General features: G+C 40.8%; 1 protein-coding gene across 4 annotated transcripts in view; it reads left to right on the forward strand.

Moving 5' to 3' along the window:
• Positions 1-17,372, forward strand: part of LOC143837414 (lethal(3)malignant brain tumor-like protein 4) — a 77,883-nt gene that overhangs the window by 18,221 nt on the left and 42,290 nt on the right. For all 4 annotated transcript variants that reach the window (XM_077337179.1, XM_077337180.1, XM_077337181.1 and 1 more), the window contains 9 exons: positions 1,350-1,401; positions 5,113-5,201; positions 6,581-6,685; positions 7,845-7,980; positions 8,738-8,829; positions 11,213-11,364; positions 11,679-11,755; positions 14,682-14,767; positions 15,688-15,798. In XM_077337179.1, the coding sequence (XP_077193294.1) occupies positions 1,350-1,401; positions 5,113-5,201; positions 6,581-6,685; positions 7,845-7,980; positions 8,738-8,829; positions 11,213-11,364; positions 11,679-11,755; positions 14,682-14,767; positions 15,688-15,798 (900 nt within the window). The remainder of the gene's footprint in view (positions 1-1,349; positions 1,402-5,112; positions 5,202-6,580; positions 6,686-7,844; positions 7,981-8,737; positions 8,830-11,212; positions 11,365-11,678; positions 11,756-14,681; positions 14,768-15,687; positions 15,799-17,372) is intronic.

Raw genomic sequence — 17,372 nt, forward strand, 5'->3', positions numbered from 1 at the left:
ATATAGTAAGGGAACTAGAGGCCCCTTACCTGCCTTTGGAGGGAGTATTTGATGGGTTCAGATGACTAACGCTGACTGAAGTGGATAGTTTGCTAGGCTCAATGAGGCCAACTACATATGCATTATACCTCTGCCCCTCTTGGCTCATGGTACACCAGCCAGATAGCCTGGCCCTTGGTTGCGCCCCACCTAAAGGCCTATATATTTAATTTCTGGGATCATTGGTGCTGTGACTGCCTTGAAGGAGAAAGCCTCCTGGGTCAGTATCACACACACACACACACAAACACACACACACACAACCTGGTGTCCCGACTGATGGAGGACTGAGTACCTGGAGTGGGGGAGGGAGTTATTTTAGGATGACTGTTTAGCCCTCCCTCACCCAAGTCTTGGTCACCTATGCCAAGTGCATTTAAGATATGTTTACATTTTCTTGCAAATTTTAAAATTTAAAATATTTTTAGTTTGCCACCTTGCTATTTTTAAAATTTTCATCTAAGTGGTGTATGATGAAGTACGAAAGGTAAAACAGTATTGGCAATTAAAATTAAAAATAATCCATAAATGACCACAGTGCACCACTACCATAAGGAAACTAGCAACTCAAGGACCCATTTAAGATATTAATAACTTTCAACAGTAATAACCCATTGTAACCACAAGAGGGTATACTTTGCACTTTTTGCATAATATACCAAGAGGAAGTGCCCTTTGGACTTCTTCTAAGAGGCCATCCAAAGAAGGACTGCATTCTAGCTGAGGAGGTCTTCAGATTGTAATCAGAAGGGAATGCAGGAGCAGTTGTTGTGAGGGCTTTAGTTAGATGTTTGATGCAGGGATAGTGGGTAGTTGATACTGGGAGGAGTAGCCCTTCAAGAGGAAAATTCCTGAAGGATTTAAACAGTAAATAAAAGTATGTTGAATTGATCACAGAAACAATTTGCAAGGCACTTGTTGCAAAGTTGGCATAAAATGTTCAGGTTAAATTCCACCTATCAGATGAATAGCTGCATTCCGTACCTTCAACGGCAGTCCCCTGTATGGCACAGTACAATAATTTCAGGATTCCAGTGTCTAGTGGTCTGAAAAGTACCAAATCAAACAAGACGATTAAATCAATACTGCCCACAGAAATCCAGAACCTGTACAGAGACTTAAAGTTCCAAAGACTATTTAAATGGATGCCAAAGTGTCATTGAGGTAGATGCCTTACTGATGTACCCAAGGAGGATGTTCTTGGGGGCCTCAACCAAGAAGGCCCTGTCTCTTATTACCCATTCTACAAACAGGTAAACATGAATGTCTATATTTTTACTTACAGTTTTTAAACATGTCTTTGTGTCTAGGAAAAGAAACTGAATTTGAAAAGTCGTAGAAGTGCTAAACCAATTAAGCAAGGTAAGCTTTAAACATCTTTGATTTTGTTACAATTTAATGTTCAACACCTGCTATAAGATAGATTGTTTTGCAATGCAGAAGGCTGGGATGATCTCAATATATCCAGGATTGAAAAATGAAAAATTGATAGTTAGGAGTAATATTCTGCCAGCTGTCAAATGGAATAGCCAAGTAGATAGAAACTTGTGAAAGAACTTCTGGCTTCAGCAGGCTGCATTCCCTCTCCTGAGTATCCAAGTAAATAGGAATGATAAACATTAAATTCAAGAATGGGAATATACTTTTAGAGTCTGTAAGACTGGAAATGTCTTATGAGTTTTTGGTGGGAATTATCACTGTCTCCTCAAATATTTATTCTTTGCATTGATTTATGGATTCATAGATTATTCATTCTTCATAATCTTGTGGTTGCTATTTATGTTTCCTTTCACATGTCAGTGTTTGCACTCCTAGAATATTTTCAAGAACTAATGAGTAGGGATGGGCACAAACCAGTTCCTGACATTAAATCTGTCAATGATTTGGCTGGTGGTTGCCCCCCTGAACCCAGCTTGAGAGGATGTACCTTCTCTGAACCCAGGTGCCTCCCCAAAACATTTCCTAGACCTTTTGTCCAGTTGGGTTTGAGCCAATCTGCCATTTCACGCACACCCCACCCACCCCGCTCCAAATGGAAAAAAGCAAAACGGAGGTTTTAAAAGACTGCCAGCCATTTAAACCTCATGGTCCACCAGTCAGCTGGCAGCCATTTCAGCCTCATATCAGACAAACTACTTCAGGGATCTAGTCTCCTCCCTCCTGTTTCCAACTGTGTGCCTTGCTGTGAGGCTGAAATGGCTGCAAGCCATTTTAGGGATCCATTTTGGTACCCTGAACCCTGAACAGTGAAGCGAACTGAAATTTTCTAGTTCGTGCCCATCCCTATTGATGAAGCTCATAGTTTTGTATTCGGGAACTATTTCATCAGCTTGAGAAGTTCAATTTCTTAGAAGCATGAAAAACACTGTAAAAATATACACAATCTGTGTTGTGATTTTTGTTTTAAAGTAACATATGGTTTTGATTGTTTCACTAGTTCCCTTACCAATTATTTAATTAGGGGAAAATTGTAGTGTTAAAGATGTTGAACAGTTTAAGAAACTTGCTGTTCCCCTATTTTAAATGGGAAAGATAGGTCGATCCAGTGCAAGTGGATTTTTAAAAAATTATTTGAAACATTTGGCTCTCCGTTGCAGAACTCATAAAACATTATGAAAGACACAATAAATACCATAATTACAAAGTACATTATTTATTTATTTAATTTATAACCTGCAGCTCCCAGACAAGCTGCCTTGTGGCAGGCAACATATATAAAAGTGACAGATTAAAAACAGCAATTAGGACTGCTGATAGTAAAAGCTAAATCAATCAAATGCGGTTCTAAATAAAGCTGTCTTCATCTGCCTCCTGAAGAGTAACAATGAAGGGGCAAGGTGTACTTCCCTGGGGAGGTTGTTCCATAATTGTAGAGCTGCCACAGAAAAGACTTTCTCCTTCAGTTGGGAAAGTCATTAAAACTGATTAGGTCATGTCTCTTCTCACTGCAGGCAAGGCTATGCAAATTTGGCTAGACCAGTGGTTCTCAACCTTCCTGATGCCGTGACCCCTTAATATAACTTCTCATGTTGTGGGGACCCCCAACCATTAAATTATATTCATTACTACTTCATAACTGTAATTTTGCTATTGTTATGAATCGTAATGTAAATATCTGATATGCAGGATGTATTTTCATTGTTCTAAATTGAACATAATTAAAGCACAGTAGCTAATAACAAAAACAGTATGTAATTATATATTGTGAAATATGAATATGGTATTACAAATAAATGAAATTTTGTCTTGAAGCATGGTGTAGCATGGGTAACAGTCTTAATATAACAACAGTAAACTACATTTCTGACATTATGCGTAAAAAGCCAACATCGGTGCGAGGCCAGCAGGATTGATCCACAGCCAGGGAATAGCCAACCACCTCTGAACATTTCTTGTCCTGAAAATACTACCTGTGGGGTTGCCATCAGTCTGCTATGATTGGCAGGGGGGTGGGGGGGATGGGGAATAAAAAGCACTTTCCATGCAAAAAGACTTGCAGCTGCACACCAGAGTTCAGTAAAGCCACTCTCCTCATATTATCTGAAGCAGCCTCACAAACTAAATTGGCAGTAGAATTATTATATTCTAATCTAGGTACAAATTGTAACAGCCCTTGCAATTCTGAACCAAACAGAGGCAGTAATTGCAAATAAGAACCTGAAAACTAAGCCCTACCCTTCACCTGCAGGCATGTAGGAACTGGACTCTATAGCCTACTTGTAAAACTACGTGGTCTCCAGCCACCAGCTGGAGGTTGGTAAGGTATCTGGGAGTAGATTTGGATTGGGGGAGGTAATTTCCCAGTAGTTAATCCCCCCTTCCCCATGAATGACTCCTTATGAGTCTCCCATTTTCTGATACCTGATACTAAAAGCGGAGGTCTTACACAGGAATCAGGCAGGCAAGCTTCCCCCCCCCTCCAAATCCCTAGGATACAGAATCACATTGATCACACTGGAAAAGCTTAGCAGAGCTCTACTGGGTCAAAAAAAACAAACAAACATGAGATCGCAGCAAGTGGCCTGCCCTGTACAGATTCAGAGGCTACCAGGCCTACAGGGAGTGAGAATATTGGAGCTGAAAGTTGGACACACACACACACACACCAAGATACATAGAGGCAGTAAGTTAGTACCTCCAATGCAAACAAGAGGGTGATCCAAGCAGGGGTGGCAGCACAGTAGAGCAGTTTACCCTCCCCAAAGCTTCTCTGAGGCCTTTTTTGGATTCTACAGTTCAGGAAAACTCTAATAGGGCAGTTGCTCAGGTTTTCCCCATGCTTTTCCCATCTTCCCTCTGCAGATTTTGAAGGACCCAAGCCTAAAGATGTGGATAACACATTTAAGGATTCAGTAGGTAATAATAACAATGAGAGGGCCTTAGGGGATCCCATGAAACAGCCTTTCTGACACTGAAGCTCTCAGATTTTGCCAGAGCCATCATGACTTGGGCTGATAACATCCATCAATAGCTAGATATTGACCCCTTGATGCTCAAGAGATCCATCCTAAAGATTTCAAAGACTGCAAAACTTGCTGCCAGTGCATCCCAAGAGGCCATGCAGTTTGGTGCCAGAGCTCCAGCCACTAATACTGTAGGCAGAAGTAACCTACAGCTAAAGCACTGGAAGGTGGACCCTCTGTCTATTTGAGATTTAGCCACATTAAAAAACATACACCCTCCCCCCCAACAAAAACAGGAGCAAAAGGACTTTGTTCTAAGACTAGAGGGTCAGCCTTGCTCTGAGCCCATGCCGTCTGCACAAATTTACATAGTCCTGCTTGGAACGACAGGAGGCATGAGCTGACTAGTTTTGATAGCCCCACTGGAGAGAAGAAATCTTCAAGTAAGTTCCAGTGTTTTGCTCCCTTGTTTACCCACCAAATGAGCATTTAATTGGTGGGACAGTCAGAAGAGCATCTCCTCACAATCTTAATTTCTCAGCAGGAATGTATGGGAGAAGACAGTCCTTCAGATATCCTGGTTCCAAGTCATGCATGTTGTGTGTGCTTCACATTCTGCTCAGCTGCCATCCATAAACCTGAACTTTTTCATTCTCTCTTCGTTATTTAGTTATTCCTGAAAGGAAGTATGTGTGGAACTGGATTTCTTACTTAGAAGAAGAACGGATGATGGCTGCGCCGCTTAAACTATTCAAAGAGGTTTGCAGTATCTTAAATATTAAGGGTTTTGTTTTGTTTTTAAAACAAGTGATATGAGTTTAGCAGTATGAGTTCATCATTAAACTTGGATCACTAGGGGGGGAATTAGTCATAGGAAAAGGCTGAGGTACAGGCGGGAGTCTTTTCAACTGTGGTGGTGTGTGTGTGTTCAGGAGCTGATTTTGTGGGGAGAGTTCTCCCCACAGGCTCTGCTGGAGCTCTGCTCGGTAGCCGGGTTTAGACCACACTGCCTAACAGAGCCTGCAAAGAAGCCTATGGTGAGAACTCTCCTCCTCTGCTGGAAAGACCTGTTTAGATTGGGCTGCCTAACAGAGCCCATCAAGGAGCCTGTAATGCAGGGAGAAGTCTCTCTGCAGGCTCTGCTGGGCAGCCCAGTTTCAATCAGACTGTTCAGCAGAGTCCACCAAGGAATCTACCCTGCAGGACAGTGGTCTGCAACCTTCTTGAGGCTGCAGACCGGCGGTGGCGGGGAGGGCGATTGCCCGGCCGCGCATGCCGCGCATGTGAAGCCTCAAATGCGCGTTTGCGCCTTGCGCAGCTGCAAATGCACATGTGTTGCACTCCTGCGCATGCGTGCATGCGTGTTTGGCCGTGCATGGCGCAAATGCGCATGTGTGGGAGTGCCACACATGCGCGGGAGTGCTGCACACGCGCGATTGCGCCCACGCATGGTGCGAATGCGCATGCGCGGTCCTGCTTCCCTCTCCCTCCCTCCCCCCCTCCCAGGCCGCTTTTGTGGCCGATTTGCTTGCGGCCTGGCAAGTTTCTTACTGGGGGGGGGGCGGGAAGAAGGAGCCGCGGCCCGGTGGATGGGGACCACCGCTGCAGGATGAAATCTTTGGGGCTGTATGTGTGTTTCTGTGTGCAGCTCGGTCAATTTCAGGATGTTGTTTTTAAACTTTGATTGCAGTCTTTTGTGTGCATTCCCTTTCATTTGAGGAACTTAAGCATAAGGTTTTAAAAAGCAGGTGCTTACTTGAATAGAAGATTCTTACTTGCTTACTGCGATGGGACAGTTGTGTCAATTAAAAAAAAAAAACCTTTGACCTTCCCCCCCCTCCATAAATCACAAGTGATGTTCCCACACAAATTAAGAAAAAGTATGTTTTGGAGATTGTAGCTATGGAATAAATACACTGGAGAAAAAATAATGGTGAGTAAAGGCAGGCACCAAATTTGAAGTCAAGCTTAACACTTGACTGCTAGGAAAATCTGCAGTAAGCAGAAAAGGCCCAGGATGAATCTATTCGTGAATACAAATCCTATAAAGTTCATAGATTCCTCTTGCCACTAAAGAAGAATTTGCTATGAACCGCAAGCATAAGTGTAGAATAACATTCCCCTCCTTCCCCTTGCAGTTGCAGTCCTTTCCACAAAACAAGAATGGATTTAAAGTCGGAATGAAGTTAGAGGGTCTGGATCCTGAACACCCTTCCTTATTTTGTGTGCTTTCCGTTGCTGAGGTATCTGTCTGTTGTTTTTTTTTTTTACAAAATAAAAAAAACCCAAAGTACATGTTTTCTAGAATTGGGGGCAGGGGTTGACAAATAGTAGAAAGTTGTAAGGATTGTCCTCTATCCAGTAGATTAGAACCATGCTATAATACAGTAGTTAATTTTTTAAATTGAACATGGTTTCTCTCCAAAAGATTTTTAAAATATTTATTTGTGCTGAAATTTTGATTAAAGAAATCAAAAGATGTCAAGGCTCAAAAAATATTGGCAGTCTGAAATGTAATTGACAGGTAGGTCAGACAATCTAGGGAATCTTTGTTTCTCTCCCATGCTGGGTATGTGCCTAAGCTAATTTTGGCAGCTAATCCTTCAATGTTCCGTGTGAAACAGAATCCATAGTGGAATAACTATCTGTTTCATTGTGATTCTTGACGCTGCAAGCAGCGCCCCACTTAGTGGGAGTTTGATCGCAGGGGCACATCATTCTGGATGTGCAGATTCCATCTATGGATAAATATATTCTTTCTCTTGAAATATCATCATTCAGGGCTTACCCTGTTTCCTCGAAAATAAGACATACCCATAAAATAAGCCGTGGCAGGCTTTCTAAGTGTGTGCACTATATACGCCATAGAAGTAAAGCTGTGGCTGATGTTTTACTCAGCACTGTGGGTTTCTCTCCCTCAGCACTGACCAGCAACAGTGGTAGGGTTGTGAGGCAACCAGTGGCGTGGAGGGGAGGAGCGGTGCTGGCACCAGCGCGCCAGCCGACACCCGCATGCAGGCGCAGAGTGCTGCCAGCATCAACACCCTGCCCCTCCTCACCACGGCACTGGCCGCCCCAGTCTCTCTCACCCCCCACAAACACCAGTCAAGCTGCTGCTCTGCAGCACTGACCAGCAACAGTCTGTGGGTCTCTCTCACCCCGCACAACCACCTTTGTTGATGGCACCGACTTTTCTAAATACCAATAAGCCCCCCCCTGAAAATAAGCATAGTCTTATTTTCTTGAGGAAAATAAATATAAGACAATGTCGTCTTTTCGGGGAAACACAGTATTTTTTTTTTATGAAAAAGACTTGTTTGTAGTGAGCAGAACTGTAAAATCTGGTCATTTTTCAAGGGAAATAACAAAAAGGGATGAACTTGTGTCGCCTCATATTTACAGATACAAGGGTACAGGCTGCGATTGCATTTTGATGGCTATTCTGAGTGCTATGACTTCTGGGTTAATGCGGATTCTCCAGACATCCACCCTGTGGGCTGGTGTGAAAAAACGGGCCACAAACTGCTTCCTCCTAAAGGTACATGGGTTGGTTTTTGTTTTTGTTTTTAGTGTGCTTGATTATCGGCTTCCCTGAATGCAAGCAAGCCTTCTTAATGGAAGCGTTTCTTACTAAGTCCAGCTACCTTGAACTGTTTAAAATGGGAAGAAATTTGAACCCCTGGTCGTTCCACACGAGAAATATACCACGTGTCTGCTTCTGTCCTGTGACACATCAAGCAGCTAAAATTTTCCTTCCATACTGAAAATACACTACTGAGTAGTGGTTTTCTGACACATGTATAATCACAAAGAATATGCAATTACCATTTTAAATTATTACTGTCATTTTTTCAAGCAGGTTTAGGAAGCCTTAGAACAGGTAAAGCAAGGTGAATGAGTTTATTTTGCTAGGCTCAAGCACTAGTAGTACAGTTCTATGTAGAATTACTCCGGGCTAAGCCCATTTAAGGCAGTGGGCTTAGGCAGGTGTAACTCTGCATAGAATTGCTGTGTAGGAAGAATGAAAATAATACGTTCTTTTAGTAACGTATTCAGTGCTTTCTCCTTCTATTATTCTGTTTACCAGAGACTTCTAACACTTCAGAGTTGCAATAATGTATTTAAAAAACAGGAGAAAGTGAGAATGTGATCTGAAGGCTTGCATGCCTGCCTCTTCCACAAGGGCTTCAATCATGCAAAGTTCAAATTCTTCCTGCATAATTTCTCTGAAGTCAGTCTGAGTACTGGTGCTCCCTGTATCAAACAATGCTTTTATCTACAAATCTTATCTCTAGGTTACAAGGAAGGGGAATTTAATTGGGCTTCATATTTGAAGAATGGCAAGGTCCAGGCTGCCCCCAAAACTCTTTTCAAGGCACTCAACACAGTAAGTGGTAATACTGTCTTTTACGTATGATGTTGTTCAAGCACTTTTTAAAAGCCTCATCCTGGTTGCTCCCTTTTTCAGATGCTTAGAACAGGAGCTAAACTACGGAATGGGACAGGGATAAGAACACACCAAGCGGAAGCATTCTATAGGACAGGGCTAGTCAACCTGTGGTCCTCCAGATGTCCATGGACTACAATTCCCTGCATTTGCTGGCAGGGGCTCATGGGAATTGTAGTACATGGACATCTGGAGGACCACAGGTTGACTACCCCTGCTATAGGAAACCTAGGTAGTCGCTCACACTATAGTTGTTATGCAGAATTCATTTCCTAAGTGTGCATTCACTGAAGCCAAATAAACAGACCAGTAAGCATCAGAATCCACAAGGCAGTGAATACCAGGATATTAGATAACATTGTTTGTTCATTTGCTTGTTTACTTCTATTTTTATACCTCCCTCCCATATGGCTCTGGGCAGTTTACATGGAACGTTTGGAGGTACATTAAACATCAAAGGTATTTGATTATTACATAGCACAGTGGTTCTCAACCTTCCTAATGCCGCGACCCTTTAATGCAGTTCCTCATGTTGTGGTGACCCCCAACCATAAATTTATGCAAGTGTTCTTTCACAGAAATTAAACCGAAACTGACCAATGGCATGGAGATCCATTGTTCATGATTGTATATAATTTTTTTTTATGGGGTTTCTCAGTTCCACCATGCCAATTTCGCTCTTTTCCACTGCTCCAGACAGATGAACGCTCTATCTCGATCTACCCCCCCCCCCCCGGTCAAGCTGCTTGCCCTGTTGCGGCCCCTGTGAAAGGGTTGTTCGACCCCCAGGTTGGGAACCACTGACATAACACGACATGAACAGTTTCAACAAGGATTTAAGTTAACAATTTCTGTAACTGGTCCAGTTGAACAGTATCAGTAGGAACAATATTAATGGAACTCCTAGGGAGTTTGTAAACCTGAATAAACTGCCATTGATGTCAAGATTTTACCATTGATCTGAATAGAAGCTACATGCCCTAAAGTCATAATCCTAAAAAACAATGTTACAGAACTCAAAACTTTCTTGAAGATTTCTGCTAAAGCTTGGTCCAGCCATGGGCACCCATCCTTCTGCCAGTTCTTTCAAAAGCTGAATCTCAGGAATTCCTGATACCTCCCTAACAAAAGCAGGTGTGACCCTCGCCAGTCTGTTTCTACCACATTTTCCTGATTTATTTATGCTAATAATAGCAAGATGCATGCTCAGGTTGATGCTAGAGACAGAGGTGGATAATAGCCTCACACTTGCTTGCACAGAAAAAAGCAGAATCAATATATAACATCTCAATGCCATGGTAGAGGACCTGGAAGCAGAAAACATCTCTGTTCCAGGGATCTGCTGATGAGATATTTGACTTTTCCGCCTGCTACCTTTTTTTTCCAAAGAAGAAACATGCAAATCTTTTTTCAAAGAAGAGACATGTCTTTAGTTTACTTCTAGTTCCACTCTGTCAAGTAGCTTGGCTTGTACATTTGCGTAGCATCTTATCCAATCTGTACCCCAGTAATGGTTGTCTATTCCTGTTGATTTCAGTTCATTAGAAGACAGGCTTGTAAGTCTTCCATGCAGAGCAGTTTTGTGGAGAAAGTAAAATCTGACTCTGAATGTCCATGAATACCAAAGCTGCTCTCTGGTTCTGATTTACACAGGGCAGCCCATTTTTTTCTACCTCTGACTCAGGCGGATCATTGCCAGAGGCAGCCATTCTGTTCATAGACATTCAAGGTCAGTTGCTACTTCTTGTGTGTTCCTGTGTCTGCAGGGGCCACTCTGTACATAAAATTCTCAAATATGAATTAACCCATTTTTAAAATTTCAGTCTCAGCAGTCTTCCCCAATTAATGAGAGGCCTCTTCTATATTGTAGCTGCCGTTTCTAGACATGTCAAAAGTTTACTTTTTCCATAATGGAGTTTTTATAATAATCAGTTTCTAAAGTGAAAAGTGGCAGTATTCGTGATTTTTCTGCCTAAATGTTACAGTTGATCCGGTTTGCCAGTGAATGTGTGTGTGTGTGTATGTATATATTTGTATATATGTATATTCGTGTGGACTCCAGGGAATGGTAGAGGACAGGAAGGCTTGGAGGATCATTGTCCATGGGGTCACAATGGGTCGGACACGACTTCACAACTAACAACAACAACAACATTTGTGTGTGTGTGTTTGTGTAATTCTGGGGTTTATCCTCATGTAATTGCAAAATGAGGTTATTTTGTTTGTCTGATCTAGAAAACTATATTTAAAACATAGCTGCAGACTTTATTTGAAAGTATAATTGTAAATGACAAGCATTTTCCCTAATTTTTCTGTTCTCCAGCCAATCACACCTTCCAGTTTTCGAGTGGGAATGAAATTAGAAGCAGTAGACAAAAAAAATCCTTCCCTGATGTGCGTAGCGACCATTACTGACATGGTGGATAATCGGCTGCTAATTCACTTTGATAACTGGGATGAAAGTTACGATTATTGGTAAGGAATTATTTCTTTGGAGGAAGTTGTGTCGACAAAGATAACAAAGTAGTTTGGAACCAGAAAGGGAATTCTGAGCTAGCCTCTAATTCTGTTTTTCGAATGTTCTGCAACTTTGAGGGCTAGAAGCATGAATGGAGAAAGATAACACTTTGAGAATCTCAGACTATCACAGTTAGCTTTATAAATTCCTATCAGGTTGCATGTTATGCCTTGTCTACTGGACCAGCAAGGAGACATTAGACAGGGTTTGCATATTGGTGCCTCTTCTTATGCTCAGTGATGGAGCCAGTTTTCTGTTTGTTTTTGTGCAGGTGTGATGCTAGTAGCCCATATATTCGACCTATTGGTTACTGTCAAGAAACAGGAACTCCATTAACAACCCCAGCTGGTATGTTGCAAGCCTACTGTTTCCCAGTGCATTGAAAGTACTGTATTTGCAAAGTGTGTTATCTTGTGTGATTTGATAAGTTATAAAGTTCTGAGTTGTTGAGTTTTTTTCTTTTATAACAGTGAAACTGGCAAGAATTGGGTTTGCAGTTAATAGAGTCAGAGTACCTTTATTGGCATAAGAATGGCAAAGTGTAGAAACTAAAATTTTAAACAATTACAGTTACAAATTTTGTAATGGAAAGATTTTCATTTAAAATTGGCAAGGGAAAATTAGCTACTTTTAGAATCATTGCTGAGTCCTTCACACTTATATAGTTTTTATCCAGTGTTTCTTGTCAACACAGATCGATCTCAATTTCTTCAAATATTCAGCTAAAGGACAACGATGTAAAGCAAACTTAGGACATTCCAAGAGTAAGTGGTACAGCAAGTCAAGGACATTACACATATGCAAACAGTATCTCTCCTGAGAAAGAATCAGCAAATATCTACCCGATTTAGGATTGAAGGAATTATGTTTAGGCGAGCTAAAAGAAATGCTCTTTTTAATGGTTGTGTCTCCAGTGTTTGGAGATACAAGGGCATGGTTTTATATGTTAAGGGAATGTCTCAGAATTGAGAAGAACATATGCTATTATTAGAAAAACCTAATCACAGAGCATCCAGATCTTCTAATCTATGAGAGATTGATTTTAGTATAATACCTTCTTCTTGCCCACTGAAAGCTGGGGTGTCCAAACTCATAGTTTGAAGTTTCTGTGATGCTTAACCAGTTAAGAGAGTAGGAATCACTCAAAGCGTTACGGTAAATATATGCTAGAGAGCTGCCAGCAAATAATTGAAAATGCTTTACTGAGGAAGGTAGTAGAACAATGCTCCTTATTGTCAGGCGGTCCTTCAGTTACAGATCAGTAAAAGCCTGCTGAAATGTAATCTAGCACTAAGTACAACTGTAGTTGGTGATGGAAGTACAAAATCTGGAAAACAAAGGAAAACATAAAGAGACCCATGCCTGTTTCTGGTGCATTGGGACAGTAGGGACTAAATGTCATACTTTGCTGATAAAGGGAACAAAATATGACTCTGGTGTAGCCAGGCTATTAGCTTGTAGGGTGATATATCAAGTACTGTGGAAATTATTCAATAGGGGACAATCAAGAATAGAATAGTCAAATGCAACACAGGGAGCAGGAGTCCTGTAATGCTGAATACTACAGGACCTTGGATAGCTCCCAGAGAAAGGGAGATTGAGAGCAGGACTTTATTTGATGAAGTCCTAAACTCAGTCGTGTCCTTATATCTCCTGCAAAGCCTGGCGAGGATTGTCAGAAGTCTGCCTGCTTCATAATTGTGGGGAGTCCATGCACAACCCCCTTATGTTTATTATTCTATTCAGGATCAGACAAACATCTCAATCATGAAAGCCATTCCTGGGTCACTTATGACACAGCAGAATGATATTCCCTCTATGTTGCTTCTGGTGGAGTTATTTTCATAGCTGAAGATCAACAGATTTAGACATTTAGGGTTTTTTGTTTCCCTTCTAAGATCCATTGTTCTTTGGAGAATAACCAGTCATGAAATTAAGTTGATTTTATGAGACCGTAATATATGTTATTGACATCCAGTCTTTTTATTTGAACTGCGTTCTTGCACACAAATAGCAATGGAAAGTCTTGTCTTTGTCAGTAATGTATCTGGTTATTTCAGTTCTGTCACTGATCCCCAGCTCATTTTTTGTAAATGATTTTATTATTTTCAAAAGTATAGGGGAAAAAAACAATTGTTACAGAATTGTTATCATCACCAGCTACTCCTCTAATCTAATACAAATTTTTAAACTGCTTATTCATATAGTCTACATAATAATACCACTGCTCTTGAAATTTTTCAAAAGGTCTCCTATTTACTAAACTTGTCAGTTGTGCCATCTTTACTAAACTTGTCAGTTGTGCCATCTTACAAAGTTCTCAAAGTTTATCCAGCCAATCTGTCACTTTTGGCAATTCCGATTGCTTCCAATATAGGTTCGATTATTATTCTCACCGCCGTTGTTGCGTGAAAAAAAATTATTTGACATTAAGGGGTAATTTTTCAGGGGAAAAATGTAACAGCATATAATCAGAATACATAGGAAATTTTAAATTTAACATTTTTTCTAAAACTGTATGTATTTTGATACAGAATTTTCTAACCTTTATACAATTCCAGCACATATTATAAAAAAGAGCCCAATTTTTCACAACACCTCCAACATTTAACCTTGTTCTGTTTTGACATTTTACTCATCACTTTCGGTGTTATAGATAATTCTATACCAATTTTCCCTCAACCTTGACATTTCGTTAGTTTTATGTTTTTTCCCCATAGTTGGTCCCATTCATCTAAAGAAAATTATGATCTAAAGAAAATTATGATCTAAGTTCTGCATCCATTTAATCATCCATTCTTTATCTGTTCAGTCTCTGTCTCATATTTTAGCAAAAGTTGGTATATTTGTCCCTGCTTTTTTTTTTTTTTTTTTTTTTTTTTTTTTTTACAATTGGGGTTATCAAACCTTTTAATTCCCAGATCATTTTGAAGTCCAAGCGCTTGGTGTGCAATAAAGAAAGAGTAGCTGCTTCTGTTGTGGGGAGAGGAATGGGAAGGCGAATGTAAGCCGCTTTGAGCCTCCTTCGGGTAGGGAAAAGCGGCATATAAGAACCAACTCTTCTTCTTCTTCTTCTTCTTCCATATTGATGTTTGCACATGTAACCTGCACATTGGGAGCTTACACTAACTTTGTATGAAATCAGTAAAATCAGCAAGTGGCTTAATTTCTGATTTGAGCTGCCACACAATCTTGTGGTGTTTGGTTAATGGCCATGTACTGTGGCTTGATTTTGTTCTAGAATATTGAGAATATGCCTCAAATCTCTTTCCAGAATACAAGGATTTCAAAACCTTCTCATGGGAGAAATATTTGGAAGAAACTGGTTCACAGGCAGCCCCAGCAAGAGCATTTAAACTGGTTAGTCAAAATCCGTTTTGGTTTTTTTATTGAGGCAGCACGATCCAAAAGAAGACTATGATTTTTTCCCTTTGGGCAACACTTTATTGTAGGACTGTTAACAAAGAACTAACAGGCAACTAAATAAGTGGGTGGAGGGCACATTAGGCATTGTGATTTAGGTAAACAGTTCTCAGTGATGTACAGTTTTTAAAGCTGCCAGCACACTTTTGAGACTGGTAAATGGTGTTGGACTTGGAAACGTATTAAGGACAGGAATGGAGCAGACTGTGACCCCATGCCATTAAGGAATGTCCTTAATGGCATCTTATGAAATTTGTCACAGTCTGCTCCAGTCCCAGTATGACTGAGGCACATTGCTGAGGAATAATAACAATATGGAATGGAATAATAACAATAGTAAACATTAACCATTCTGTTCTAAACTGGGTTGTTTAAAGAATGACGGAGAGATGGGGTTGGGATTGCAGACTGGTGGGGTGATGATCATGTGGATTAATTATTCTTGAATAAAAGGCAGGTGATCTGTGAATCCTGCTGAGCCTAGGCTCATATTTAGAATTTTGAGGAAGGATAGTGGGTGCCACCACCATGGAGGCAAGATAAACCAGAAAATGGCTGCCATAGATCACAAAACATTAGCAGGTTCCAAATCAAATGCCATTCTGTGATGGGGGGAGTTGTCTCTGAATGGATTGGTTTGCAGATCCAAAGGTGATGCCTCCCTGGGATTTTTGAATTATAAACTATGCCAGTGAAGTGGAGAAAAGCCATGCTTGCCTCTTTGTTCTGGGGAGAGGCATTTATTCAAATTTTTTAACTAGCAAACACAAGGCACCATGTTGGGATCATAGGTGTAAGTTATTCACCATGATGTTTATCTTTGTTTGTATTGCACGCTTTTGTTTTGTTTCTTACAGCGCCCAGCCCATGGTTTCCAGACTAACATGAAACTAGAGGCCGTAGACAAGAGAAATCCCATGTTAATCAGAGTGGCAACTATAACTGATAAGGATGACTATCGTCTCAAGGTAGGCATTCAATTTCATCAAGCCACAGTACTGCTCTGTCTGATAGGAAAGACAAAAATAACATTAGATAGGAATGCGTTATATTTTAAGGTAGCCAGAAATTACCACTTTCAGTGGTAATTTGGTGGCTTGATGGTTGTCCCCCTTCCCTAAAATGCAACCCTCCTGCTTAGTATTGTTGGAGCTAGTGTAATGTAGTTTATTGATGATAGACATTTGTTAAATTGATTTTTCTTTCCCTCGTGAAGTTTCTCTGAATGGTCTTACATAAAGCTGACATGTTTGAGCTCTCATACTTTGAGGGTAAGCTGCAAAGGGAACCTGATCAGCAGGATAATTTCAACTTTTTTATGCTGAATTAACTCCACTTGCCATCCTCTAACTAGCATGTAAACACAGCTAGAATGGGAAAATCTTAGGTAGATTAATTTTGAGTTTTCCACAGTGTTTTTTGGTGGTATGTTTCAATTCTTGTTTAGCAGGATTCTGTTTAGAAAATACTAACTCAGGAACTGTACATCAGTGCTTTTGTGTCTGTGGGTGCCTATGCCAAGAATGCCAGACCTCAGGAAAACTAGCACAACCATGTCATTCATTTCCACCTTTGGAGAGTGGGGTTTTTTTGGGTGTTCAAAATGGTACTTAATTCAAATTCCAGAAGAGTTCCATGGCATTTTAGCGGCTAAACTGATTTATTCCCGCATGAAGTTTAGAAAGCAGCCACCTGCTTTATCAGTTGCATGAAATATACTTATAGTGGACATAACAATTATTTTTTGACATTTAGGGAAGGAGAATTCATTTTGTCAGTGATTTAGATATGCTGGTTGAACCACTGCTAGGAATGTTAAGAAGTTGTAATTTTATAACAGATAATCTGCCTAGAAGTTTTTAAAGAGCTGGTTAAAGGACTGGAAAACAGAGGCGAGCTGGAGATTCTTTAATCTCATAATAAGATGCTATATTGCTCTTTAAAGAGGCAAAATTTCTGCTGTGGAGTTCATCATACATAGTTTTCCCAGCTACTCTAATAAAATTAATTGTGTAGGCCTAAGCGGTATTGTTCCCTCTTGGGGGAGGAGGATACTATGATACACTTGGATTTCTCTTTCCACAATCCATGGAGGCAGGAAATATATTGCACTTCCTATCTTTGGAGGAAGGAAGAGCCCACCCTCAGTCTTTTTCCTGCCTCCACCTGAGAGAGCAGTGGATTTAGAGAGCTCCTTGAAGGAGCTCCTTTGGTTGCACTTTGTTATTCTCTTTCCATGTGTGTGCCTTTCTGTGTGCCCTTCTCTTTATTTAAAAAACAAATGTTATTCTTCTTGCCTGTCTTCCCCAAGGCTGTTTGTCTTTTGCCTGCTGCTTCCGTCAACGCAATGTCTGCAACTGAGGTCTCTGACCATGGGACCTCTTCTGAGGGAGAGTCGGGGGTGGGGGTGGGAGGTGATTCCCCAGGAAGTGGAGTAGAAAATCACTGCTCAGGTATCCTGCCACATCACAGCCCCTAGAGAGAGCCATAGACTGTGAAATTGCCTGATCACGAGGAAGCAGGCTTGATTTTTGGTGCCAAA

This window comes from Paroedura picta, chromosome 5 (assembly GCF_049243985.1).
Source record: "Paroedura picta isolate Pp20150507F chromosome 5, Ppicta_v3.0, whole genome shotgun sequence".
Classification (NCBI taxonomy): Eukaryota; Metazoa; Chordata; class Lepidosauria; order Squamata; family Gekkonidae; genus Paroedura; species Paroedura picta.